The following is a 26,318-nucleotide window of genomic DNA, read 5'->3' as shown; positions in this document are numbered from 1 at the left end:
ACACTCCCTTGTGGAGACTGGGAATGTGAAGTGAACCCACGTCTGCAAAGCCAAAGACATCATTAGACAGGAATCTCACCCAACCCAACCGGAGCCCTGGGACGTGGGGAGCCTCGAGAACAGGTGTGGGAGGCTTCTACAGGAGGTAGAGTGGCTGGCAGGGCACCAGTTCTGACAGATGGGCCAGAGACACCAAGGCTGGGGCAGGAGGGAGTTTGGAAACACTCAGGTCGCCCTGCCAGGCCCCTCCCTGTTGGCCAGCACACTTGCCCGTGGTAGCCCTACAGCTCCCGGCCGCAGCTGCAACCCAGTAACTTCCCTTTTAAGGTCTGGGCTGAGAGTAGCCCCTCCCAAGGGGCCTAGAGAATCTGCCCACGGGCTCAGATTCTGAACACTTCTACTCTATTCTTGCCCCTGCCCCCAGGGAGGCAGCAAAAGTAACTGTGATGCCAAGGCTGGCAGGCAGGGGTCATTTTGGGGCAGGAGGGGGCCCAGAGCAGGGCTGCTGATCAGCCCGCAGGTCCTTACAGGTACCAGAACCCCGTGTGAGCTGGTCGAGGGTCTAGCCACACAGGTACACCACACGCAGGGAACAACAGGGAGTGGCTTGAACAGCCGGGTGGAAGTCAGGAGTAGGCACCATGCTGTCCAGCCACCCTCCAACAGCAGGCTGGGCCCCCTGCCTGTCCCCCCAAAACTGGTGGATTAGGCTGTAGGAGTGGGCAGGGCGAGGAGGGCTAGCATTTCCCTCTCTTCCCCCAGGGCGGCCCTGTGGTGCTCCCCTGGACTTGGGCAACATGGCGGGGCCCTTGGACCTTCCTGGTGGGCTGTGCACATGCTCACACACACGCTGCCCTGAGCCCTTCAGCTCAGGTGATTCCCACCCAGCAGCAGTGGGAATGAAACCCCTGCCACAAGGGAGCGGTAAAGCGCCCCTGGCAGCTCCCCTCTCCACCCGCACTTGCCCAGCCTCACATCCCCTAACCCCTGCCCCAAAGCACTGTGTCATCTAGCTGGGGCAGCTGCAGGACCTGATTAGGGAATGGCCCCCAGGGGCCAGACATTTAAGGAACCGGCAGCCTCACCATTAAGGCAAAGGAAGAAGACTGGCCAGTCTGCAGCCTCGGCACTAGCTCCCCCTCCAAAGCCGTGGACACAGCGTTTGAGTGTTAGGAGAGACTGGTCACACGAAGGTAAGAAGACCTCCCTTGTCCCTCAAGAAGGGGCAGAGCTGCTACCTACCTTCCGAGCCCAGAGAGGGACAGCAGGAGCTGGGACAGAGGTAGTGTCAGAACCCAGGGGAGGAACAGGATGGGCGGAGCTACATCAAGGTGGAGCAGGGGATAGAGTTCAGCCTCAAACTGCCTAGCTCAAAACAGGGCTTTCGGGGTCCCTAGAAGGGCACTGGACCCCTGGAAGGGCGCTGGCTGGGGCATCAGGGGGCCAGGACTCTAGTCGGAGTGACCTTGGGCAGGTTCTGCCTCTCAGACATCGGTCAGGTCCCTCCCGAACAAAGCAGAAGTCGAAGAGCTGCCACCTCATCAGGTCGAAGACGGTAGGTGCCCGCGTCCTCGGAGATGCTGTGTAGCTGTTAACAATATCGGGGAGACTTCATGAACTGGTGTGGAGAGACCGCCAAGATGTGCGTGGTGAACCGGGGGCTGAGTAGTGTAGATATTAAGCTGCCTTACATGTAGAAAAGGGGGACAAGGACAGAGCCATTCTCATTTTCACGAAGGATCCTGGAGACCGCCGGTGCTCACCTGCCAGGGAGGGTTGGGAGGTGGGGGCTCAAGACTGGACAGGAGCCTCTGCATAAAGATGTTTATGCTGTGTTACCGTTTAACTATGTGACTGAATTACCAATTCAAAAAAAAGTATAAGAGATAAAAACTCAACCTCTGTTTTTGCTTTGTCACAAACGGAAGAGCTGTAGAGGTGAGCTGTCATCTGTCTCAGCATCCCACCCATCCCTAGGGCCCAGGAGGAAGCTGCACAGCGCCCTCACGAGGCCTGCTGCAGTATGGCTTAGTCAGGAGGCTCCTTCCTAGGTCCGACTTCGTCCTAGGTCCTTCCGATGAAACCGCCAGCACTGCCTCCCTAGTTCCACGTAGCTGTCAGTAGCTGCCATCAGCCCACTCGGTTCAGCAAATAAACCTAGGCCCTCCATCCTCTCTCCCAGAGTTCTGAATGGTTTGGGGCTATTCAGTGAGAGACGAGCCCATTGGTCCTTGTAACCAGGCTGGGAAAGTGGGATATAAAGGGATGAGAGGGGCCAGGGAGAAAAGGCTCGCTGCCTGACTTCTTGCTCCCCCCCTCCAGTGCACTGTCACTGTCCCTTATGTCCACCTGCCTCTCCCCCTACACATGCACGCATGCACATGAACATCTCTGAATCTCCCTCCTACTCCCTTGTCCTTCCTGTCCTCATCCTCTCCCTGTCCTCCCAGGTGAGGGCCCACGTCCGCTGTCACCATGACAACCATTCACCACAAGCAGATGCTGCAGGAGCATGTGTCCATGGAGTTCTCCAGCTCCACCACCCACGTGCAGACCTTCTCGCAGACGACCAAGATCACGGGAGGCAAGTGGAATGGGGAGGAGGGGTCAGCAGGGGGCAGTCTGCCTTCCTCCACATCCACCCGACAGGTGGCCTCAGTCTTTGTGACTGCTGGGCCCCTCGAGAGGGCGAGACGCCGAGAGCCACTCTCTCCCATCCTGTGCTTCTTCTAATCTGTGCTTTGATAAAGCTTCAGCCCAGGAAAACAGCTTCGGAAAAACGCATCACCTGGCTGTGTGTGAGTGACCGATGAGCTCTTAAATGCTTGAGGAACTCAGAGCTGTAGGTAAACACTTGTATCTCCAATGGAAGGATTTCAGCACAGAGGAAGTTAGGGAGGTTGCTACCTTGCCTACACAGGAGTAATGCTGACCCTGCTCCACTTAAGGGTTAGAAGACTGAACTGCCAGTGAAGAGAGAATGAGCAGATAAACAAGTGACCTAAGCTTCCAGGCTCTCAGCCCTTGGGGACCAGACCTGAGAGAGAGAAAGCTGAGAAATGGTCTCCGAGCAGAACAGATCGTTTTAGTCGTGTCTCTAGAGAAAAGTGATTAAAAGATGGCCAAGGGCCAGGATATCGAATATCCATCCTCCCAGTCATTGCCCCTCCCTCAAAGTCCTGGAGAGACTGTCCTTCAGAGTCCTCTTCACAGAGGTCAAAGCCAGATAAACACACTATATACCAACCCCTCCTGGTCAGAGAGGCAGAGCAAAGAGACGGCGGGAACTTGAGACCAGAAGTTGCAAATTCAAGTGATTATAGAGTGATTCTTAGCGGGGGCTGCACGTTACAGCCATCTTAGTATGGTGGTAAGAGGAAAAGGAATGAAAACAAATAGCAATACCTGGGTCTCACTCAAGTGTTAAACCAGGTATGTGTTTTCTTTATAACTCTCCAGCGGTTCTCATATGCAGCCAGAGTTTAAAACCACTGGCCAAGAGGGTCCAGGCAGGGAACACGAATGCATGAAAAAGACTGAGGTGAATCAGAGAGGACGCACCCCATCTAAAGGCCGGCCACATTCGCCTCCCACTGGTTGTTACCATGTGGAAATATGAGAATCCAGAAATCTGAATTTTCCCCCCAAATCTCACAATTTTTAAGATATAGGGCTACTTTTTGTTTAAACATTGCAGAGGTCAAACAAAACACAGGCGTAGGCCTGGTGCAGCCTGCCTGATGCTTGTTGAGACCCCTGATCACTATTTGACAACAGGCCACAGGACTTCTCAACACATGTTTTTCTTCTCAGTCGTTCAGATTGGTGGGATAATGAAGGCACCTCCTTCACTGGGTTGCTGTGAGGATTAAATAAAATAATCTCTGAAATGTGCTTAGCACAGTTTCCGGACATAAGGAAAGGACTCTATGATTCAGAGCAATTGTTATTAACTCTCCAGCCAATAAGATTTTGTGTGGTGTAGTTTATATTGAACAAACAACTTTTTGTTTCCTGAATATAAAATTATATTACCACATTGAATATGTTCTTTCAATGATGAGATTCCGAGATGGAGAATCCCACTGGACTGGGATTGCTTCCTGTCCCTCACTCAGGCCTCACCTCTCCATGGCACTGAATGCTGAGCCCACAGAAGGGCAGGGAAAAGGCCCACAACAGAGGTTAGCTAGCTACCAGGCCTTGCAAGTAGAAGCAGGCCAGCCCCTCCTAATGCTACTGGGGGACTTCCAGGAGGGAAGCCCAGAAAATCAGAAAACTCCCAAAGAGACCTGCCTGGTGTGGCCCAGTGGGTTGGGTGTCCACCCACAAACTTCCAGGTCATCAGTTTGATTCCCAGTCTGGGCACGCACCTGGGTTGCAGGCCAGATCCCTGGTTGAGGGCATGTGAGAGGCAACTAGTCGATGTTTCTCTCTTACATCAGTGGTTCTCTCCCTCTTTTTCTCCCTACCTTCCTTCCCCTCTCTCTAAAAGTAAGTAAAATTCCCCAAAGAGAAGTCTCCTAAAAAAGAAAAAATAGGACTCAGGTCTTTGGCTCAAAAACAACGCTGGACTATTGAGGGGTGGGAGAGACGTCGGCTCCCCCTGTTGGTTGAAGGTTGCCATACTAGAATACAATGACCCTCGGACTCCATGGGCCTCCTTACTTGTCCAAAGCCAGTCCTGCCCAAGCTGGCCTAAAGTACCCACCATCCCCTCAAGAAAAGGCCAGCCTTCTAGTCCCGGCCTGAGCTCCACCTGGAGCTCATTCTGACCTCTCGCCAGCTGCCGCAGAGGAAGTCATGACGAGGAAGTCATCGAGCACTGTAGAGTTCTTCAGTTTGGTGACTCGGAGTTCCAACGTCCCTGAAGGCGAGAGCGTCCCAGAGTTCGTGGAGAAGCCTCATCCAGTCACTGCGCCTGAGGGTGCGTCGTCCACACCTCCTCCCCTCAGGTCCCTGGGTACTTCCCTGTCTTCCCCAGTACCCCAGGCACCCCACAACCATCTCCACTGTCCCTTAATACACACACACGGGCAGGGCCAGGCCTGGGGTCCCTCTTCTGCCTGGGCTGGGAGAGATCCCTGGAAGGAGGCAGAGAGCAGCCAGAAGGTGCAACCCAGAAGCTAAGATCTGAACCTCCCTCCTGTGCCCACTGCAGGGGATAAAGCTGTGTTCCGAGCCCAGGTGAAGGGAAACCCCAAACCCAACATTTCCTGGAAGAGGGAAAGCGGTGTCCCCATCAAGGAGTCTGCCAAGATGTTCTACGACAGCATTAACAAGGAGCACGTGCTGAAGGTTCGGGGCCTGAGCCTGCAATCCAGTTACCCACGAGGTCCCTCTCTCCTCTGGGCAAGCCATGAGTCTTCTAATCCACAGGAGTCACAGCGAGTCCCCAGACTGGGATATGGGGAAAGAGGCCATCATTGCCATAGAAGTGGGGCAGGATAAGAGAGTCCATTTAGGAGCTGGGTCTTTCCCAGAATGATCAGGGGGCCAAACTTAGGAGCTGTTCAATCCTCCACATGTGCACCCATCACTCAGCTCCTCCCTCATCTCCCCAAATAGGCCCTCCTTTCCCATAGAAAGTCTCCCTATAGTCCCCTCTCCTGTCCTTACTAACGGCCTGACTCTGATCCAGCTGGAGCCACTGACCGCAGATGACTCTGACAACTACAAGTGCATTGCAAGCAATGAGCATGCAGATGCCATCTACACCGTGTCCTTGCTGGTGACAGAGGGTAGGCCAGCTCCCTCCTCCTGGCCCTTCTTAAGGACCAAACACCCCTTCTCTGACCCTGCCCCTCTCTCTGTCCTTAGGTCAAGATAAAATGGATTTCAAAAAGATGTTGAAGAAGAGGTGAGGCTGGAAGGAGGCGCCTCTGCCCAGAGGCTGTCCCCCCACCCTCCAGGCTAGAGCATCCTGAAGGCCTCTCAAGAGGGTTCTGATTTAATGGACCAGGCTGCAAGAAACCAGGGAGCGGGGCGCGGGGTATCTGAAGGTTAGGAGAGGCTTCCTCTGTCTTCAGAGGGAGTTGCTGAGTCCAAGCTTGGCACCTACCTCCTCCCAGGGCTCCCCCTGCTCCCAAGAAAAAGCAGAAGAAGGTGACAGATGAGAAGGAGATGCTGGAGATTTTGTCCAAGGTGCCCAAGAAGGACTTTGAGAAGGTCTGCATGGAGTACGGTTTCACTGACTTCCGAGGGCTGCTCAAGAAGCTCAAAGGGATGAAAAAAGTAGAGGTGGAGGTCAGTACCCATTGGGGGCAGGGGTCTGCAGGATAGGCCTGGGTCTCATCCAAAGTGCTAGTGCCCATGTGTCTCCCAGGCTGCATGCACAAACCCAATGGCATATATGCTCTACAGCAAAAGCAGGAAAGGAACTCAATTTACCTTTTGCCTCTCCTCTCTGCACCACTCCCTAATATACGTGCATGGACCTGGAGTCCGACAGGCCTGGGTTCAAATCCCAGTTCTACTGCCTTATTAACTGTGTGAATTTGGGCATCTCTCTGAACCTCAGTTTCCTCTTCTGCCACGTGAAAATTATACTTTCCTCTTTCATTTGTTTTTGTGTTGGTATTGTCATTCATTTACTCAACCAGCTTGTCATTATTAAGCATCCACATTGGCATTAAAAAATCTGTGTAATGGGCCCAGGTCCATAGTGACTGTCCTGTGAACGATGGTGCTTTCCTCACCCCCTCCCCCACCCCCCATATCTGTCTCCCCCTAAATCTTCCAGCTGATCAGTGGCAGGAGATAGGGAGAGGCACAGCTGCCTCACCAGTCCAGTTGTTTCTCCCCAGACCCTTGGGGTGCTCCTCCAGCATTGGGGACACAGACTGGGCAGGCTTCAGGTGCCCCTGGCACTGCCATTTTACTATCACAATCTCTCAGGCCATCCGGATTCTGAAGCCACTGGAAGACATAGAGACCAAGATTGACAGCACAGTGACCTTTGACTGCATCATGGAGCTGAAGGATCCCAATACCAAGATGACTTGGGTCAAGGTGGGGGAGCATCTCGTCAGGGCCCACCCCAGCTATACCATTTCCTCTCTGCACCCCTCCCTTTGGAGACCCTCTCATGACCCATCCTGTGTCCTCTCTTACATCCCATTGAGGGGGTGCCTGCTGGTATGGTTTAATCTGCCTGGAAGCTGGGCTCTATTCTTAGCTGTTCTACCACTTTACTCTTTAATTTGAGGCATTCCTTTCCTCACTCTATGCCTCAGTCTACCCATCTGAAAAGGCTGGATTAGATGGCCCTCCTGGTCCCTGAAGATCTGTGCCCCTAAGAGAAAGCATCTAGTGACCTCATGCGTATTAAGAGTTCAGGCCTTAGGGAAAGCAGGGACCCTGGATCCCACTGAGCCGGATGATGAGGCTGGAGAGATCTTAGGGGCCTCGAGGTGCGTTTTAGGACCTTCGAGAGGTAGGCATGGCACCTTCCAGCTCAGACTAGTCTTGGGGACTTGTCTGAAAGTCTCCTAAACCACTTCAATCAACTTTTCTATCTGTTGCGTGAGACAGGATACTGAGCCATTGAGGATCCAGTACTCCCTGGGCAAGTATGATGTGAAGCAGGTGGGCACCAAGTACATGCTGGTCATTACCAACGTGAACATGAACGATGCAGGCTTCTACACGCTGAACGTGGGCGACAAACGGATGACTGCAGAGCTCAAAGTGCTGGGTATGAATGTGGGCATCAGAAAGCACCAGGAGGACAAGGTCAGGGTCAAGGAGGGGGAATAGCCAAGGATGGGGTCCATGGGGAAATGCAAGAGGACTGTGGGGCTCTGCAGGAAAGGCCTGTGTGGGGATGGGAGTTCACAGAGCAGAAAGACAAGCCCCACGGGTGGGTGCAGGAGAGTGGTGAAGGGCACCACCTCTGGAATGAAACTTCTGGGACTCAGATCTCAGCTTCTGTCACTTATGAACAGTGTGATTTGGGGGGAAGTTATTTGACTTTTCTTTGCCTCAGTTTTCCCAACTGTAAAATGGGGAATAATGGCATAATCTACCTATGTGGGAATTCGATGCCTTCCTGGGTGCACATTGGCTTAAAGAGTGCCTGGCCCATATCCAAAACTACACAGGTGCTTTTTAAAACTGCTGTTGAAATCAATAGGGAGGAGACCATAGAAACACCATGAGGGGGGACTCCAGGATCCACCAGCAGGATGAAAGGCAGGGTACTTTCCCCAACTGTGGGCAGTAGAAGGCCGGTGACACCTGGCTGTCTGTGTCCCATTCTCCATCCCAGTCCTCGGGAGAGACAGGGCTGCAGTCCAGTGACCGCCCCTCCTACTTTTTGCTGCAGATGAGCCACTGAAGTTCTTGGGAGAGATGAAGCCAGTGAAGGTGACAGAGCGCCAGACAGCAGTATTTGAGATCCGCCTCTCCAAGAAAGTACCTAATTTTGTGTGGAAGTTCAATGGGAAGGAGCTGAAGAGGGATGAAAAGTATGAAATCACAGTGTCTGAGGATGGTCTGACCCACACACTTAAGATTAAGGATGCCAGACTCAGTGACAGCGGCGAATTCTCTGTGGAGGCAGGGGACCTGGTACAGAAGGCCCAGCTCACTATTGACCGTGAGTGGTTGAGCCAGTTCTGCAGTGGGTGGGCTTCAGGCCACAGTAACCTCCATATGGGCAGTCATCCATCCACCCACCCATCCGTCCATCTACCACACCCACCCATCTTCTCTTGGCGAGGCCCTGGGATGGGTACCAGAAAGAAAAAGGGCTCACCTTTCCACTGACTCCAGTCTGGCTGGAAAGGCACATGTGGAAATGGAACCTGAACAGAAGTTCTTCAGCAGGAAGTCAGGATACACGAGGGTCTTGTTGTCAGCTGGGAAATCATGAGCTGAGAAATTATTAGCTTTTATGGCGCTGATATCATATGTTACAACACATCACTCTTGACTATTTATATTCTTATAATCCATTTGGGAATCGCACATGATGGTGGGTACACCAAGAAACATGTCTCACAGGTGCACCACACTTGACACATGTGACGTAGAGCCATCACTACTGTGATGGAGGGAGACACAGAAGCTGTAGGAACCTAAAGAAGAGGCACCCGTGGCAACGTCAGGAAGAATATGATGAGGGGGTGGTCAAGCTTTACCAAGAAGAACAAAAAGTAGTTCAGCCTCCAGGGGAGCGGGGAGAAGAGAGGACATTCTCCGCAGACGGAATGGCATGTGTAAAGACTCAGACACCAGACAGACAATGCAATTATGGCTGGGGTTACAAGGGGGCATTTATTCCACTTTACAAAAGAGGACAGTGAGACTTCAGAGAATGAATGCATTGCATGCAGTCAGCCGGAAGTAAGGGGCAGAGCCGGGGCTCTCCCTGCCATGTGCCGGGAGCACGTGTTGCACGCCAACGCACTCCACGTCACCAGTCCCTGCATCTTCTATGGCCAATAAGAGGAGCAGAGCAGCATGTAGCTGCAGGAAAGCATGTAGGAGGTTGGGGGCAGGCCCAATGTTTCTCTGTCTGCAGGCATCCCCATCAAGTTTGTGAGCACCCTCAAGAATGTGCGCGTGAAAGAGAGGAGCCGGGCATGCCTTGAGTGTGAGCTGACATCCAAGGACGTGACCCTGCGCTGGAAGAAGGATGGGCAGCTGCTGTCACGTGGCACCAAGTACAGCATGAACCACGAGGGCAAGCGGGCAGAGCTGATCATTGAGGACGCACAGCTCAGCGACAGTGGCGAGTACACTGTGGTGGCCATGCAGGACGGGGACCCCACGGAGTACTACAGTACTGCCGTGGTCACCGTGGAGGGTACACACCCACCCCGTCAGTCCCCACCGCCCGCCCGCCCAACCCAAACAGTTCCCTGTTCTGCACCCCTACTCACTCCAACCCTCCCCCGGACCATGATCAATTTCTGCCCCCCGACTCTGACCACCCCAATCTCCCAAATTCTGACCATCTCTGACCTCTCAGGCCCCGAACATCTCTACCTCCTAGACTAGCGATTTTCAACCAGTGTGCCACAAGAATTTTTAAAACATGTACTACCTGAGTAGCCAGAGGCACTGACCTCTTGTCCCTTAGACTGTCAAATAAGAAAATGACAACAGCCAGCACAACAGTAGCCACCTGGTGTGAATGAATCAAAATTACACCTATTTTCTTTTGTCAGATCATCACAAAATAGGTTTTGGTGTGCTGCCGAATTTTGGTAATTAGTTTATGTGTTCCATGAGATGAAAAAGGTTGAAAATTGCTGCCTTCCCATCTCTCAAACTCTGTCCAAAAATCCCTTGACTTCTTTCATCCTTGACCTCCCGCTTCTGGCTATCCCCCCAAACCATGATCACCCCACACCCCTTACCCCGAGCAGCCCCTACTTGCTAGCCCTGACCATTGGCCACTGACCCTTACCACCTGTGATTCCCAATAACCCTGGGCATCCCACAGACCAGCAAAACCACAGTTCAACATCCTGACTCCACTAACCACCTGTCTCCCCACCATCTAGTCCCCTTCTTTGACTGAGCACCCTAAGTGGCGACTGACCATTCTGTGATAATCAGCTACCCACCCACCTCGTTAGTCATCTCCCAGTCTTCCAAGTTACCAATTCCCAATGCCACAGCCTTTCCCTGAATCCTTCACCTACTTACTTCCATCCCCACACTTACCATTCCCCAGTCACCCCTTGACCATTTCCAAACTTTCTGCTCATCATAACTGATTTTGACAGACGCAGCACACCGGCCCTTTCCCAAAGCCCCTGCCCCCTTTCTCCCCAGAGCGTCTGGCCACAGTGAAGAGCGGGATGTCCGACGTGCACGCAGCCACCGGCAGCCCAGCCGAGCTGTGCGTAGTACTGAATGACGAGAAGGTGGAGGGTGTGTGGCTGAAGGATGGCAAAGAGGTTGGAGCAGGGGCTAGGGAAGGGGACTAAGGAGGGAGGGGTTCGGCGGGCATACACTCACACTCATGCCCACGCCCCGCCCCCCAGATCACGGACTTGCCAGGCGTGCAGATCGTGAAGCAGGGTGCAGTGCATAAGCTCATCTTCCCCAATATGGGCCCCGAGCACGAGGGCAAGTACACATTCCGGGCCAAAGGTGCAGAGAGCGAATCCTCAGTATTCATAGCAGGTAAGGTTGCCTCACACTCAGATGAGCCCCAACCACACCTGCCCCGCCCACACACTCCTAGCTCCTCTTCTGCCCCTCCATGCCTCCCTTATCCCTGCTGGGCCAGTCTTCCCTACCGCCCCTCCCTGCAGACCCTCCTACCATTGACCCCTCGGTACTGGAGGCCCTGGCTGCACACCCCGTGACTGTGAAGGTGGGTCACACTGCACACGTCAAGGTGCCCTTCCGGGCAAAGCCACTCCCCAAAGTGACTTGGTACAAGGACGGTATGGAGGTGACAGAGGAGGAACGCGTGTCCATGGAGCGCAAGGACGACCAGGCGCTGCTCACCATTTCCAACTGCGTGCGGGAGGACAGTGGCCTTATCCTGCTCAAGCTCAAGAATGACCACGGCTCAGCCACAGCCACCGTGCACCTCAACGTGCTGGGTGAGGACAGGGCGCTGGCTGGGCTGGGCTGGGGGCACCCGCTGCCCAGTGCCCAGGGTAGGAGGAAGACTGGAGACAGAGTTGGAGTTCAGGTTGAAAAAGGGATTGGAGTGCTAGCTTTGTGGCCAGAAGCCCCATTTCCTAACGGGGTAGCCTTGGACGAATCAATTAACCTTCCTAAGCTTCAGTTTCTCTTGTGGAAGAGGGTGACTTTTTTTTTTTTTTAGTATCTATTACAAGTGAATACAGCACTTAGGACAGTGCATAACACATAACAGGCCTTCAAATGTGACTTAAGTACTGTTACTGACTTGGAGAGGAGGAGAGGTTGGACGTATGGTAAGCAATGAGGTAAAAGAGAGGTGAGGTTTTAGGGATGGACGTGAGGTTGTCTGGGAAGAGCATTGGGGTTGGGGGTGAAACAGAGAGAGGGGAAGTGACACAGGGTTGAGGATAAAACGAGGTTGGAGAAAAAGGTGGAAGAAGGGTGAGAATGGGATTTGAGATGGGCCTGAGCATAAGGTTAAGGAACGAGGCGAGAAGCTGGCCTCGGTGAGCTCCCGTTCCCTGTGCGGCACACACACACCATCACCACCTCCTCCGCCTGCGTCTCCACCCAGCTGTGGCAGGTTTGGATTTCGGTTCAATTTAGCAGCAAGACTTAGCACCTCCTCTGTGTCCTCAGGACACAGAGGTGAAGTATCCCCAGCAGTCCCTCAGCCCCAAAGGAACAGAAGCTGGTAGACAGCTAATTGTAAAAGAAGGCAGACTGTAATGCCAGAGAACACGAGTGTTCTGGAAACTCCGAAGAGGGGGAGATCTGCCAAGCCCCTCGGGTCTTTAGTCCACCCACTCCTAGGCAGGCAGGAGTCTCGGGGAACAAGGATCAAACTCTGGATACGTCTTAGAAGGAGAGGCAGTGGACACAGGGAAGGGCGAGGGATCCCAAAAGTGCAGAATCTAGCTGCGTTCCAGTCCGGCTGGACCTCTGACCCTTGACTCCAAAGCTCCATCCTGATTCCCGTCCTCCGTCCTCAGACCGCCCCAAGCCTCCCCAGGGCCGCGTGGAGTTCCTGGAGCTGTCCGGCGACTGTGTGCACATGAAGTGGAAGGCGCCGAAGGACAATGGTGGGCGGCCCGTGACACAGTTCATCGTGGAGCGGAGAGCGGTCGGCAAGAAGTCCTGGATCAAAGTGGGCGAAGTGGACGGCAAAGTCACCAAGTTCTCCACTAACAAAGTGGAAGAGGGAAAAGCCTACCAGTTTCGTATCCTAGCCGTCAATTCGGAAGGAGTGAGCGACCCTCTGGAGACAGATGAAGTGTTTGCAGGAAATCCCATTGGTTAGTGGGGAGCTCAGAGGTCAGGATGGGGCCCTTTAGCCAGACAGGAATGCTGGTCTGTGGGGAATTCCACAGGTTCATTTCTCAAGCCACCCTGTGAGACAGATGGGTTCTGGAGTAAGATCCAAATATCGCTGGGGGGGGGGGGGGCAGAGTTCTCAGCTTTTTCCCATCAAAGCACACGCATGGCATACTTCTGTGTGTATGTCCAACACTGCGCACAGTTCGGACTCCACGTGTTTCTCGTTCCAGAAATCACCCCGAGGCTGAGTGACAGGGACGTCACTTTAGAGATAACTTTGCATGCTAGAGAATACCTTATCCATGGGAAGTTTTTTTCCAAAGAGAATCCTTGACAGCATCAACATCTGTCCTGATTAGTAATTAATTACTTGCTACCCTTCTAGCTGATCTCCATGTCCCAATGTATCAAGACAATACCTAAAGAACTGGGACGTTGGGGGTGACACAGGTTCAGTCAGTGGTGCTCAATCTTGGCCACACATTAGAATCACCTGAAGTGTTTTTTAAAATGCTAAGCCCTGGCTGGTGTAGCTCAGTGGATGGCGCGTGGGCCTGCGAACCCCACGATCACGGTTCGATTCCCAGTCAGGGCACATGCCTGGGCTGCAGGCCAGTTCCCAGCAGGGAACTCACGAGAGGCAACCATACATTGATATTTCTGTCCTTCCCTTCCCCTCTAAAGACAAATAAATAAAATAAAATAAAATGCTGGTGCCTGGCCTCCACCCCAGGCCAATTAAATTAAAATGTCTGGAGGTAGGACCTCGACACTAGTGATTGGTGGTGGTTTGTTCCTTTTTTTCTTCCCACTTCATATTAATGTGCAGACAGAGTTAAGAATCATGTGTTTTTAAAAATATGTATTTTATTTTCAGTTACATTTGACATACATCATTATATTAGTTTTGAGCGTGCATCCCAGTGACTAGACATTACACAACTTAGTAAGCGATCGTCCTGATCTCTTACTAATCTCCCACCCATCCGACACCACTCACGGCCTTTAGACTGTTGTTGGCTATGTTCCCTCTGCTGTAGTTTACACCCCCATGATTGTTCTGTAACCACTGATTCGTGCTTCCTAATCCCTTCACCTTTTCACCCATCCCCTGTTCCGCCTCCCATCTGGCAACCATCGAAATGTTCTCTGTATCTGTGAGTCGGTTCCTGTCCTGCTTGGTTTTTTTCTCATTTCGTTTTTTAGATTCAATTGTTGACAGGTACATATTTATTGCCATTTTATTGTCCATTTTTTATATTTGCTTTTTTAACCTCCTGCTTCATATTAGTGTGCAGCCAGTGTTAAGAATCAGGGGTTCAAGGTTTTGTTTTGTTTTTCTAGGAGAGCACCAGAGGTCAGCAGGAGGGTGGGCAATAGTCCATATGCCTCCCTCCTAACCTCTGCCCTCTCTCCATCCCTGAAAGAGCCCCCTGGCCTTGCCTCCCAGCCTCAAGTGACTGATGTGACCAAGGAGGCCGTGACCATCACATGGAACGCCCCCACCCAGGACGGGGGAGCCCCAGTGCTGGGCTACATTGTGGAACGGAGGAAGAAAGGCAGTAACCTGTGGGTGCCATTCAACAAGGACCCCATCCAGGGTGAGCTCCTTGGGACAGGGGCCCAGGAGGAACTCAGGGAGGTTTCGCTGGGTGGACCTGGTACCCTCGCTACTCTGAGCATACTGCCTCCCCCAGCTCATTTGGAAATTTTAACAGGATCCCATGACCCCCTCTTTCATGCCCTCTTACCCTGTGGACCTCCCGGCCTTGTGGCCCCTCAAATTCCCATTTCAGGCACCAAGTGCACAGTGGATGGTCTCCTGGAAGATACGGAATATGAATTCAGAGTTATAGCTGTGAACAAGGCCGGCCCTGGACATCCCAGCATGCCATCCAACTCAGTGGTGGCCAAAGACCCTGTCAGTGAGTGTGGGGCCACAGGGCCACTACACATCGTGGAGTTAGCCCATTCACGGTGGAGAGAGAGGATTTCTTCTCTGGGAAAGTCTAACAAGGGGTGGGGGGGGTATCAAAAAGGCTTCACTTTCTGGAAGCTGCCAGCCTACTGGCAGAACAGAATTCAGACGCATAAGAAAGCCAGCAAATAAAGATTGAGAACCAGGTTAAGAGGCAGGTTGGGAAAAAAGTTTTTTATTAAACTCTGAGTATTTCTGGTATCAGGTGAGGGAGTCGAAGTGTGGCTGAGAATGAAGTAGGGGTGCTTGGTAGACAGTTGGGAGGGCGCTGAGTTTAGGAATGGGGGTGGCGTACTGCAGGTGAATGGATGTGGTGGAGATGGATGGGTTAAAGTTGGGGTTTTGAATACAGGGAGTTGGATGTGTAGATAGGTTGAATTTTGAGGATACTGACTTCAAGGGTGAAAGTGTTAGGTCAGTGAGAGAATTGTATTTGGAGGTTGTTGAGTGCACAAGGCCAGGTATTGAGGGGAGGGTGTGAACTGGGGGAGTTGGCAATCGAAGCTGTGAAGTTAGGTTTCAGGGCTGTTGAGTGTGGGCACTGGCATAGGGCTGAATGGGGAAGAGTTTGGGGGCTGACCGGATGTGTCTTTCTCCCTAGAACCCCCAGGCCTGGTGCAGGGCCTGCGTGTGTCGGACTCCTCCAACTCCAGCATCTCCCTGGCCTGGCGGGAGCCTGCAGAGGGCGACCCTCCCTCTGGCTACATCCTGGAGATGCGGGCTGAAGACACCAAGGAGTGGTCCAAGTGCACAAAGATCCCCATCTCAGGCACCTGCTACACGGTGGGAGGCCTCACCGAGAGGCAGAAATACTTCTTCCGCATCCGGGCTGTGAATGAGGCTGGGGTTGGGGAGCCCGTGGAGCTGGACGAGGGGGTCCGAGCCATGCCACCACCAGGTGAGGATGCAGAGGGCTGGGGCTGCAGGCCCCTGTGTCCTGGCTTGCAAATCTTCTCTCTGGAACCGCATTACACAGGGGAAAATGGGGCCATGCTGCGATCGAGAAAAAGTCATCCACACTTACTGTGCCTGGACAGAGCCGGGGTGACCTTAGGGGCTTCCCTCCCTGCCCCCCCCCCAAAGTCATTATGTACCAAATAGTATCCACCTCATACCAAAGGAGGTGTGGGGGATACAGAAACAAGGAAGATACTCAACCTGCCCTCAAGGGTCTTACATATTATTAGAGGGAGACGGAGGAGGAAAAAAGTGTGTCATGGTGATGCAGGGCTGTTAGACGTCTGTATGGCCTATAACAGGGCCATGAAGGAGGAGAGGCTGGGAAAGGCTTTGGAGGGGAGGCTTAAAACTGGGTCTTCTGGAAAGAGAGGTCCATGCCCAGCCTCTCTCTCCTCCATCTCAGCTGCGCCCAAGTTTGACCTCAGTGCCCGGCTGAAGAGTCACATGGTGGTTCGTGCGGGGACAGCCCTCTGCATCCATGCTGCCTTCTCTGTGAGTCATTCCTGCCCCTGGCCTCAGGTGCCCACCTTCAACCAAGATGACAACTGTAGCTCTCACAGCCTCTGCCTCTGCCCCTTGCCAGACGCCTGACACCAGAGCCTGGCAGGAGATTCCTCAACACTGGGGAAGAGCCTGTCCCCGAAACCCCCTGCATGACCCCTGAAGCCATTTCTGTCCCTACCAGGGCTCACCACCCCCCAACGTGATCTGGCAGAAAGATGGCGTCCCTACCAAGGGCAGGGAAACCATCACCAAGGGCAAAAACCACTCCCAGTTCCTCATCAACAGCACCAAGCGCTCCGACTCGGGGGTGTACCGCATCTTGCTCCAGAATGAGTTCGGAGAGGCACACTATGACATCCATGTACGAGTGGCAGGTATGACAGTGGGCAGAGGCTTCAGGGAGCGTCACTGCACACTCCCCCAAATACAGTTCCCATTGCTGCTTGAGTTCTACCACTAGAAAGTCATGCCTTCCGGTAGTGAAGGCTTCTTTGGCCCCTCAAAGTAAGACTTCATCAGCCTTTGCCTTAACGGGGAGGGTAGTTTCAGTTTTTTCTCACTGTCCTGAAGCCCCAGGGGCATTGAACTTGGACCAAGCCCTCAGTTCAGTTCCTGCAGTCTTATCTAGTGAGCTCCAGGACATGTTCAGAGTAGAGAATGGGTGACAGGAAGGAGGGACAGAGGAAGATAATCCGTTAAAAATTGGGGCAACCTCTTACAGAGGGCTGGAAGCTTTAAATAAAGCCCTCAACCCCCAAGTGGCGAAGGGATGAACTTCTGCTGAACAGTTACTCTATGCCCAGTGGTCTACAACAACCCTCTGATAGTTATTCTTAGCCTTACTTTGCAAATGAGGGATTAAATCTTAGACAAGTAAGTAATTTGCCAAGTTCACAGGGTTAGTAAATGGCAGGGCTGCACTTCAGAAACAAATCTTTCTGACTCCAAGCCACCAGCTACCTAAGACTCAAAGGCCTTGGCAGGTGGCAGGGGTGGGGGCACAGCCCCGGAGGCTCCCCAGGGTGGCTGAGGGACCCTCTGTTTCAGATTTTCCACGGCCTCCCACAAACCTGAAGCTGTTTGAGGAGGTTCCCAACACGGTGACCCTGACCTGGAACCACAGCCCCGACGTACAGGAGGACGGGGAAGCCCACTACGTCATCCTGAAGCGAGATGCCAGCACCGCCACCTGGTTCACCGCAGCAGAGCGCGTCTTCAGCAACAAGTACACGGTGACCGGGCTGCTTCCTGGCAGGAAGTACTACTTCCGAGTGTTGGCCCGGAACGAAATCGGTGACAGTGACCCGCTGGACTCCAAGGATACTTGGCACGTCAACAAGGACAAGAGTGAGTCAGGGTACTGGGGGTTCAGGTTACATCTAAGATCTCTGATGCTGGAGATGACAGAGGAGTCGAAAGGAGGACCCAGGATGTGAGGTAAAATCAGAGAACCGTTGAGGTAGGAGGGGAATGTTGGGAAGAGGAACAGAGAAGTCAATGTCAGGAAGCCTAGAGCAGAAGTCACCTCTGAGGAATACTGAGGGTTGGGACTAAGGTGGAGGTGGGAGGTGTCCTTGGGGACTGGGTGGCACAGTGTTGGGCCAGAGGGAGGGGTGGGGGTGTAATGCTGAGAGCGGTCCTCCGTGAGCCCAGGGGCTAAAGGGGGTGAGGACTGCAAGGGTCTTCAAAGAGTAGGGAGTGGGCATGAAGCCCAGCAACAGAGGAGAGGAGGGCTTAAGGGTAGGGATAGTGTCAGGAAATGTGAAATTCAGGGCTAAATAGGAGAGCGCTGACCCCCCTCGGGGCTGGGATGGCATGGAGGAAAGCTTGGAAGGGTATTAAAAGCAAGGTAACAGCTCCGCTCTGGGAAGAAAATCTAGAACAACAACTCCAGGGCCTGGAGAAGCAGAAAACCCTGCAGACCTGGCTTAGGTTGTGTAACCCCAAAGTGGCAAAGGAGTGGGAGGGTGGTGGAAGGGGAACTTTAGGAAGGGGTAAAAAGCCAGTCCCCAGAGTTGGTGGCATGTGGGACTCTAACCCAGGTCATGGGGATTCCATGAGCCAGGTCTCAGGGGTGCCTTCAGCACTCTGAGGCGGTGAGTGGTGGGTAGGGCCCTGGCGGTGTTCACAGCCTCTGCATCCCACGCACAGTTGAGGACCTGAGCTCCAAGCTGAAGCCGTACCAGCTGAAGGACTGGCGCCACGCGCCACGCTTCCTGACTCCGCTGAAACCACACAAGGTGCTGCGTGGCCAAGACTGCACCATGACCTGTGCCTTCCTTGGGAATCCACGGCCCACGGTGACCCTCTACAAGGGGGATGTTAACATCACAGCCAACTCCAAGTTCTGGTACAACTCCACCAGTGGCGTCTGCACAATTGTCATCCCAACCTGCACACTCAAGGACAGTGGCGAGTACAGTGTGTTGGTGGAGAACGAGCTGGGCAAGGACCGCAGCAGCTGCACGCTCACCGTCTATGGTGAGAATGCTGTGGACCCCGGCCAGGGGTGGGGTTGGGGTAGAGGTGGGAGGTGGGTTGCTTCCCACCTGGGGCAGAGGCACAACATGGCAATCCTGTGGGTTATTGACAGTCTTCCTATGGCTGGCAATGTTTTTTACTCAACCTGCCATCAGGTGGTGTAAACATTAACCACAATCGGTGCCAGTCTCCACCCTCAATGTCATTTGTTAGGTACCTGGCCACTGCAGACATGGGAGCTTGCAAACACTCGGCAGACGGGTTTGCAAACCCTGGTAGGCCTAGATTTGACTGGAAAAAGACACTGAACAGGCCTAAAACAGACTCACCAATCACATCTCTCTGGCAGGGTCCTGGAAGGAATCTTTAGGTGACAAATGTTTGCAAGTGATTCAAGATCGAAAACCACTGGCCTGGTACAAGGACAGAGGAGAGGCACAAATGGGGGAGGACCAAAGGGAACTAACTAGTGGAGACCCTCCCTCCGCACGTGTGTGCCATGTTTCTGGTCCTGTGCATACATGTAGGGAAATACCTCATTCCTTCCTTCACAGTCTACTGTCTTCACAGCTACACAGCTAGGAGCATGAACTCTCTGGCAAAGCTGACTGCCTGGTTCCCTCTAACTAAACTCCCCCCTGGCTTTCCCACTATGCTCTTGATAAAACCCCAACCAACTGAGGCTCCTCCCCCACCTCAACTACCTCTCCAGCTTCATCCGCCACTCCCTGACCTCTCCATGGCATTCCACCGGTACCCGTGGTCTCCATGGTTACGGACCTTTTTCATCCTGTTAGAGATGCCTTTTCCTTGGGGAAAAGACCACAAGAAAAAGGCATCCACAAGGAAAGTCAGCTAAGTGCCTGGCACACTGAGGTGGTCCCTTCAGAGTGGCTGCTGAACCGTATGACAAAACTAGACCAGGGAAGGCACAGTGGGGGATACTAAGCTTTCACACCACACCTGGAGAGACTCCTGATGACTCCATTCCGGCTGTAAGCCCATGGACCCAGGGCCCTGGCTTCACTGCTGACCAGCCCCGTGACCTTGGAAAGCCACTCTGAGCCTACTTCCTCCTCCACTTCTTAGGCTTACATGAGATAGCGCATGGAAGTGCCTGGCAGATACTAAGTGCTGAATAACTGGCAGCTCTTGGCTACACACATTCAGCTGGCCTTGGGAGATTGGAGCTGGGGCCCACCCCAGGGAAGAATTGAGGGTCCCAGGCAGGGTCCAACCCCTGGTTCCTGCACAGTAACTACAAGTCCAGCAACATGGAGGTTCCATTGCCAGTGACATCACTAAACTAACAAATACTTGCTTTGTTCTTTCAGACAAAGATGACAAGTCAATTTTAGCATCAGTCACCGAGAGTCTACAGAAGAAATCAAAGTACCTTATGTGAGCACCAGCCCAGTCCGGGCACCAGGATGTTGTGATGTGGGGCCTCTTGGCCTGTCCTCTGCATGGCCCCAGTAAGGGAAGCCCAGTTTGCTCTCTGGCACGTGTCAATGTAAACATTCAGTGAAGGGACAGGACAATAAACTAACCAAACTCACCCTTTCCCGTTCCTCAGGATGGTGTACAGCTGGTGTACATCAGGGACCACGGAGGTGGAAGTGGAGGTGGAATGGGGCTGCACCGAGGCTGCTGAGAGCCTGGTCCAAACCCACCCACGTAGACAGTGACCAACCCCCCTTTTGACTGGGTCTTTGCCTCCCTCTCCTCTGTGGCTACATTGTACCCTCCCATCCTCTCAGGGTTTAGGTGGGCAAGTCTTGCCTGATTCATCCTTCTCCCCATCCCACTCCCTCCCATTTCTTCACACCAGGTAGGTCCATCATCAGAGTTCTGGGGTTTAAAGGAATCGGGACCTTGCCTCTTTAGTGTCCAGGCTTCCCACTCTTTGAGAACAAGAGCATCTCAGAGCTAGAAAGAATTACTCATCCAGCTCTAGGTTTCAAACTTATGGGTTGGCAGTGGAGTCCTTCCTTTAAAAAACCTTAGGAAGAAGCTGCAAGGCTTGAAACAAGGACAACAGGCTTTGAGCCTCCCTCCTCCACTTATTCTTTTGCTATCTCCCACCAGAGATTTCTGTAAAAAACCTTTGTGGAAAGTCACTGATTCATCTAACACCCACAAGGGACTTGAGTTGCCCTCTATTGTACCCCCACAACTGTTCAACCCCTCCACTAATGGTGTATTCAACACCACCCAAGGCTTCCCTTTAGAATTCTGGGTCAGAGCATTGCCTATTAAGATGCAAATGTCCCTGGAGTGTGGGGGACACATTATTCTGCCAGGGCTTCACATCAGAAGTATGAGTCACCCCGTCTAATTCCATTCCTCCCAGCTGTTCAACTGAGCCCGAGTCTAAGAAGAGAGAAGATGGTCGAAGGGAATCTGGATCGTTTCGGAGCGGGCAGCAGGGCTGGGGTGAGGTGGGGAGGAAGTGGGCAGCAGGACACTGGGCAACTAAGGGTCACCAAAGGTGCTGGGCACCCATGCACAGGCGAGGGCATCAAGGACAAGTTTGGATGGTGACAAATACCACCCATCCCCCACCCTCCCCCCCGAATACCACTACATCCTCACCCACACACGTGACCGGGGAAGTAAGACCCATTCCAACCAGTGATGTTACTGAAGCCAGGGAGCTGGCCTGGCACCAGGATGCACTGGCCAGTACTGTGACCCAGGCTGCGAGGACACCCAGGGCCCCTGGCTCCATGCTCCTCCACCCTGCTCTCCAGGACGGGCATGTGCCACACAGACAGACTAGCAGGGAGTCAATACCCCTTGGTTTTTATTTTTATTTTTATTTTTTCATACGAACAGTAAAGGACAGAATTGTCCCATCTTTGCTCACCTTGCATTGAATGTGCCTCGGGTCTTATGACCCTAGAATGTCACTGGAGCCACCCCACCCTTGCTACCAGTGCAGGAGTGGCAGGGAGGAAAGCCGGTGGGGAGGGGGTTGGGCGTGGGGGGTTCCCAGCTCTCTGAGCCAGGCTCAGCACCCCTTCAACAGCTCCCTGAGGCCTCTCCCTATAAGATTTTAACAGACAGCAGAACAGACACAGATGGCAGAGGAAGACACAGGCTGGGAGACAGATTGCACATACACAGAACGCTCAGGCTGGCCCCTTCCTTTGGCGTGGTTCACCCAGCCCTGGGGGCAGGGTCTGAGGGTGACAGTGTGGGGCCTGAGCTCTGGGCTGACCTTTGAGAGAGAGGGGACCAACCTGAATCCTTAACACCCAAGCTCCCCGGCCAAAGAAGTCCCCTCTTCCCTACCTGGACAGACACCTTTCCACCCATCCATAGAAACTGAGATTGTTCAAGTAATAAGAATAGATGAGGGAAAGGGAGACTCCACCCCTATCCAATCTTCCCAACTTGGGGCCTTCGAAGAGGGCTTCGAGCCCTGGCACAGATTTCTCCCTCCCCTGCCACTCTGCACAAATCAGAAAGAGTGGGAGGGAGGGAGCCGGACTCTCCCATCTAGTAGAAGGGGTGGGGAGGTCAACAAGCTGAGCACCGTCACAGCCCCAGAAGGATCTGACAATCCCGATGGGGTAGCGTTGAGGAGATGTCTACTTCTGGCTCCAGCAAGGAGCGTTGGTCCAGTTCTTTTTAGCTCTGAGCGTTGTCCTGGAGCACTAGCTTCGCTGGAGAGATCCATTCCTGCTCACCCCCTCAAACGTGTGCATTTCCCAGGCGGCACCTGCTGCCTCAGGCTGAAACTCCAGCCATCCTGAAACTCCTCTTGCAGGTTCCCTGGTTCTGGATCCCAGTCCCAGGAGGAGAGAGGGGTGACCAGACCCTAGCCCCTCAGTTGGCCTTGCTCAGTCTGTAGTCTTCCACCGGCTCCCGGCTCTCGACAGCTGACAGGGCAATGAACATCTGGGCAGCATAGTAGGTGGACATGATGAGTGCCTGCGAGTAGGGCACGGGGAAGCAGAATTTGTCGACAGCGATGATCATGTCCGAGATGATAAACAGCACTGCGCCACTGCACGCTGCCAGCTCAGTCCAGCGCCAGGCTGCTTCACCCCACCGTAGCCCTGCCACAGCCCGCCAGCCCATGAAACTGATAAGGGCCACATAGGCCCCCACCGAGTAGGTGAAGGCACCTGAGAGGCCCGGGTAGAGGAAGCCATAGAACAGGCTCGCCAGCACTGCCATCACCAGGCCTGTCCGAAGAGCCAGTGGCCGCATGCCAAAGGCTGAGGCGTAGAGCATGTGGGCCACAGCAAACATCAGTAGACCTGGGAGTGAGAGAAAGGAATGGGTGCTGAGGGCAGGCTCAGGGGAGCAATGAGTAAGAGGGGCTGGGGGTGGGAGTACTTGGGATAACCCAGGAGCTGTGTATTGGGAAGAAGAAGGGTGGGAAGAAATCCACAAAGACTCCCCCCTCCCGACCCTAACTCCTCTGAGGACGTTCAGACGTGATCACCAGATCACTAGCAAAGTCATCCTCCAACTGGGGCCCCACAGTCATTGGTCTGAGAGCCCCTCAGATCCCCAATATTCTTGTTCAAAAGCCCCCAAATCCCTGACCCTCCAGGACTCTCTAGCCCCCAACCCCAGGATTCCTCCCAGGTAGCTACTGCAGCAACTGACCGTGCACAAAGTAGCCCTGGTCCTGCCAGATGAGGAGGGCATCACCTAGGGCAGAGAAGACGAGCCCCACAAAGATGCGGACAGCACTGGGGCGGGCCAGCAGGAATCCTAGACCATGGGCCAGAAGGAAGAGCCAAAGGCAGAAGACGGGCAGGCACTTGATGAGGGCGCTGAACCAAGATGGACTAGACGAGGGCAGCCAGAGCACAAAATACACACAGGTGGCCTTGAAGAAGGGCACCAGCTTGGGTCCCTCACTCTTCACCTGGAGGACACAGGACAAGGGCAGCACTCAGAGCTTGGGAGTTCAAAAGGCCATAGGAGAGCTCCAAGCCAGCATCTTCAGCCCAGACACTCACCCCAGAGACAGGCCCGCCTCCCGGATGGGGAGGATTGACACAAAGAGATCAGTTTGGCCTTTCCTGATCAACCAGCAGAATGTGAACAAGCCCATCACTACCCTGAGGCTTAGTTCCTTAGGAAGGAGAAGGGCTCCACAATTCCGCCTGGCCATATCCATTCTTGGCCCTGGGGCAGGACCAGAATGGTCACTAGGAGCAAACAGTCCTTGGGATAATGTCCCCTCCTTCCCCCCTCCTTTTCCCTCCCCAAAGCCTCTTTGGCCCCTGTCTGCCAGCATCAGCCCTCAGCTGTCTGAATGGAGTGCAGTCATCAGGAAACCACAGAGACACCACAACTGGCCAACTCGTGATCTTCAGCAGTGGGGCCAGGGCACAGACTTAGGGCCCTGGCAACACCAGGTGACTGCCAGGAATGTGTGAGGTGGTGCACTGCCAACCACCTCAAGCCCCACAGGCTCTCTCTCAGCCAGTCTGCTCCTAAGCCTCCATTCCAGCTGCTCCAGGGTAAAGGCAACCATCCTGAGCAAAGAGAGTAGATAGGGATACTGGCTAGAGAAATGGACCCCACAAGTTGTCCCTGAAACACCAGCAATTTCAGGGATCTGAAGGTTGGTGGTGGGTGTCAATCTCATTTCCCAGACAAGAGCAACTCAAGACACATCAGAGAGAGAGGCAGGAAGGGGTGGGGGTTCTCTTCCTGGCTTTTGATCCAAAGCCAGCAGAGACTGGGAGGAGATGGGGAACTAAGAGAGGGAAGTTAGAGCAGCTGACTAGGTCTCAGCCGGATTAAGTGGGGGAGGGCAGCTAGAGAAAGGTTGTATCCAAGGTCACCAAAGGCTCTCTCCAAGCTGAGGGATGGAGCTGCTGTAGATATTCTGAACATAAGATCCCCTGAAACTTCTTTCCTTGGGTTTCTGGTACAGTCTCTTAGACTCATTCGGAGAAGCTGAGGTGCCCTGTATACCCACACTCTGCCCAAAGTGACTGTGCCTGACTGGGTGAGCTGTCCAGCACAGGGCTCAGGGACACACTCAGATACCCAGACCACCAGTTTACCTGGGGACTGATCAGTCGGTGGTGAAGAAGGTTGGGAAGAGGAAGATGGGTGGGTCCAGGGGCTAAGCCTGCCTGTGCTCTGCCGGGGTGAGAGCTGGGAGAAGAGATGACTAAGCCCCTCCTCTGGAGATGCCCCCATCCAGGCTGGACAGGGCAGGGCACAGGCACAGGAGGAGCCTGAGGGAGATGCACAGCCCACACTGTCCCCAGGACTTCTCAGCATCCACCTGCCAGCCCCCGGAAGTACCAACATCTGCTCCATACCCCTCCCCCAGCGCCATAGTTCCTGGAAGAAATAGGCAGTAGTAGCTGGGGACCCTTTGACAGTCACAGAGAACCCAGCACTACAGGAAAGGTGGGAAAAGAGACAAAGGATAGAGCTGAAAAAGTCGAAACAGGAAGAGGTGTCAATAGAGAATGACCCCACTTCCTCCAGCGTGTTACCAAGGATGCTGAGACTCACGAGTGTCCCGTCCACCACCGCTCCAGACTTGTTTATAAAATGAGGAAGGGGAGGAAACAAATCTGGAACAGGGCTCCCAGGAGGGCCCAGTCATCCTCCTACCTTCCCTCGCCCTTTCCCACGCCTCCACGCAGAACTCGGCAGTAGGATCCTGTACCCTTCCTGTCCTCTACAGCAATCCCCACCAACCCGCGCCACACACACACACATCAACAAAGTCACCCTCCGGAGTCATGTGCCCTCTGTGTCCCTCCCTGCCACGGACCAGCGGGGGGCCCCCGCGGAGGAAGGGCGCCGTGGGTCTGGAGAGCCGGGAGGCCCTGACAGCGATCGCCTCCCGCCAAGGTACGCGGCCGCTGCGGGACCCCCTGCCCTTCCTCGGCCCCCAGTGCCTTGGCCTGCTGCGATGCATTCCCCAGGCCGGTAGGCTCCGGCAGAGCACAACATTGGCTCGCTCGCTTGCTCATTCACTCACCACGGTGACCGGGGACACCATGGCGGCGGCAGCGGCGGCTGGCACCCTGCTCTGGGCTACAGCAGCCAAGACGTGCTTGTGGCCAGGTGAGGAGGCAGAGATAACAAAGACCGGGGTGACGGACAGCACCTCCCGCGCGCCGGGCGCTGGGAGTTCTGTCTGCTATCTTCACTACGTCACCGCAGACCGGGCCAATGAGGTGGCTGGAGCGGGTGATGGGGCGGAGCCAGGCTGGAAACGCCGGCCAGGCCCCCGGGTCTTGGGCTCCCTGGGGAAGAAAGGCAGAGGGACTTCCAGGGAAAGCGACGCCAAGGTGTCTCAGAACCTCAGAACGAAACGTAATCCGTTTCTGGGTGATGACCCAGGTCAGGTGAGACACAATCATTCTTGTCTTGCTCTCACGGCGACACACATTTTCTCATGACCAGGCTATAAAAAGCAAATACAGACTCCCTCCAGCCTTTAAACATGCAGTCCACT

General features: G+C 53.9%; 2 protein-coding genes across 2 annotated transcripts; one reads left to right on the top strand and one right to left on the bottom strand.

Annotated features, from left to right (window-relative positions):
- Positions 1-1,067: 1,067 nt before the first annotated feature.
- IGSF22 (immunoglobulin superfamily member 22) lies at positions 1,068-20,419 on the top strand. The gene is made up of 23 exons (XM_037040363.1): positions 1,068-1,193; positions 2,451-2,584; positions 4,787-4,927; positions 5,162-5,298; positions 5,642-5,741; positions 5,821-5,860; positions 6,072-6,246; positions 6,898-7,011; positions 7,534-7,696; positions 8,327-8,599; positions 9,527-9,811; positions 10,789-10,913; positions 11,001-11,142; positions 11,274-11,570; positions 12,609-12,911; positions 14,361-14,534; positions 14,730-14,858; positions 15,513-15,809; positions 16,275-16,363; positions 16,557-16,749; positions 17,423-17,722; positions 18,527-18,856; positions 20,191-20,419. The coding sequence occupies exons 2-23, from the start codon at positions 2,476-2,478 to the stop codon at positions 20,259-20,261; spliced, it is 3,987 nt and encodes a 1,328-aa protein (XP_036896258.1). The 5' UTR covers positions 1,068-1,193; positions 2,451-2,475; the 3' UTR covers positions 20,262-20,419.
- A 1,225-nt stretch (positions 20,420-21,644) lies between these two features.
- TMEM86A (transmembrane protein 86A) lies at positions 21,645-26,009 on the bottom strand. The gene is made up of 3 exons (XM_037040364.1): positions 25,839-26,009; positions 23,483-23,747; positions 21,645-23,127 (listed from the first exon to the last, which is right to left on the bottom strand). The coding sequence occupies exons 1-3, from the start codon at positions 25,857-25,859 to the stop codon at positions 22,691-22,693; spliced, it is 723 nt and encodes a 240-aa protein (XP_036896259.1). The 5' UTR covers positions 25,860-26,009; the 3' UTR covers positions 21,645-22,690.
- Positions 26,010-26,318: the final 309 nt, after the last annotated feature.

This window comes from Sturnira hondurensis, unplaced genomic scaffold, assembly GCF_014824575.4.
Source record: "Sturnira hondurensis isolate 20B ecotype Veracruz unplaced genomic scaffold, ASM1482457v3 Scaffold0002638, whole genome shotgun sequence".
In the NCBI taxonomy this organism is placed as follows: Eukaryota; Metazoa; Chordata; class Mammalia; order Chiroptera; family Phyllostomidae; genus Sturnira; species Sturnira hondurensis.
The sequence above is the reverse complement of the archived record's forward strand: the minus strand, read 5'-3'. Positions and strand labels throughout refer to the sequence as shown.

Coding starts and splice junctions, on each gene's coding strand:
- IGSF22 (XM_037040363.1), top strand. CDS start 2,476: ATGACAACCATTCACCACAAGCAGATGCTGCAGGAGCATGTGTCCATG. Junction 11,571..12,608: donor CGTGCACCTCAACGTGCTGG/GTGAGGACAGGG, acceptor CTCCGTCCTCAG/ACCGCCCCAAGCCTCCCCAG. Junction 16,364..16,556: donor GCATCCATGCTGCCTTCTCT/GTGAGTCATTCC, acceptor TGTCCCTACCAG/GGCTCACCACCCCCCAACGT.
- TMEM86A (XM_037040364.1), bottom strand. CDS start 25,859: ATGGTGTCCCCGGTCACCGTG. Junction 23,748..25,838: donor TGGTGTCCCCGGTCACCGTG/GTGAGTGAATGA, acceptor TGTGTCCTCCAG/GTGAAGAGTGAGGGACCCAA. Junction 23,128..23,482: donor CCAGGGCTACTTTGTGCACG/GTCAGTTGCTGC, acceptor TCTCACTCCCAG/GTCTACTGATGTTTGCTGTG.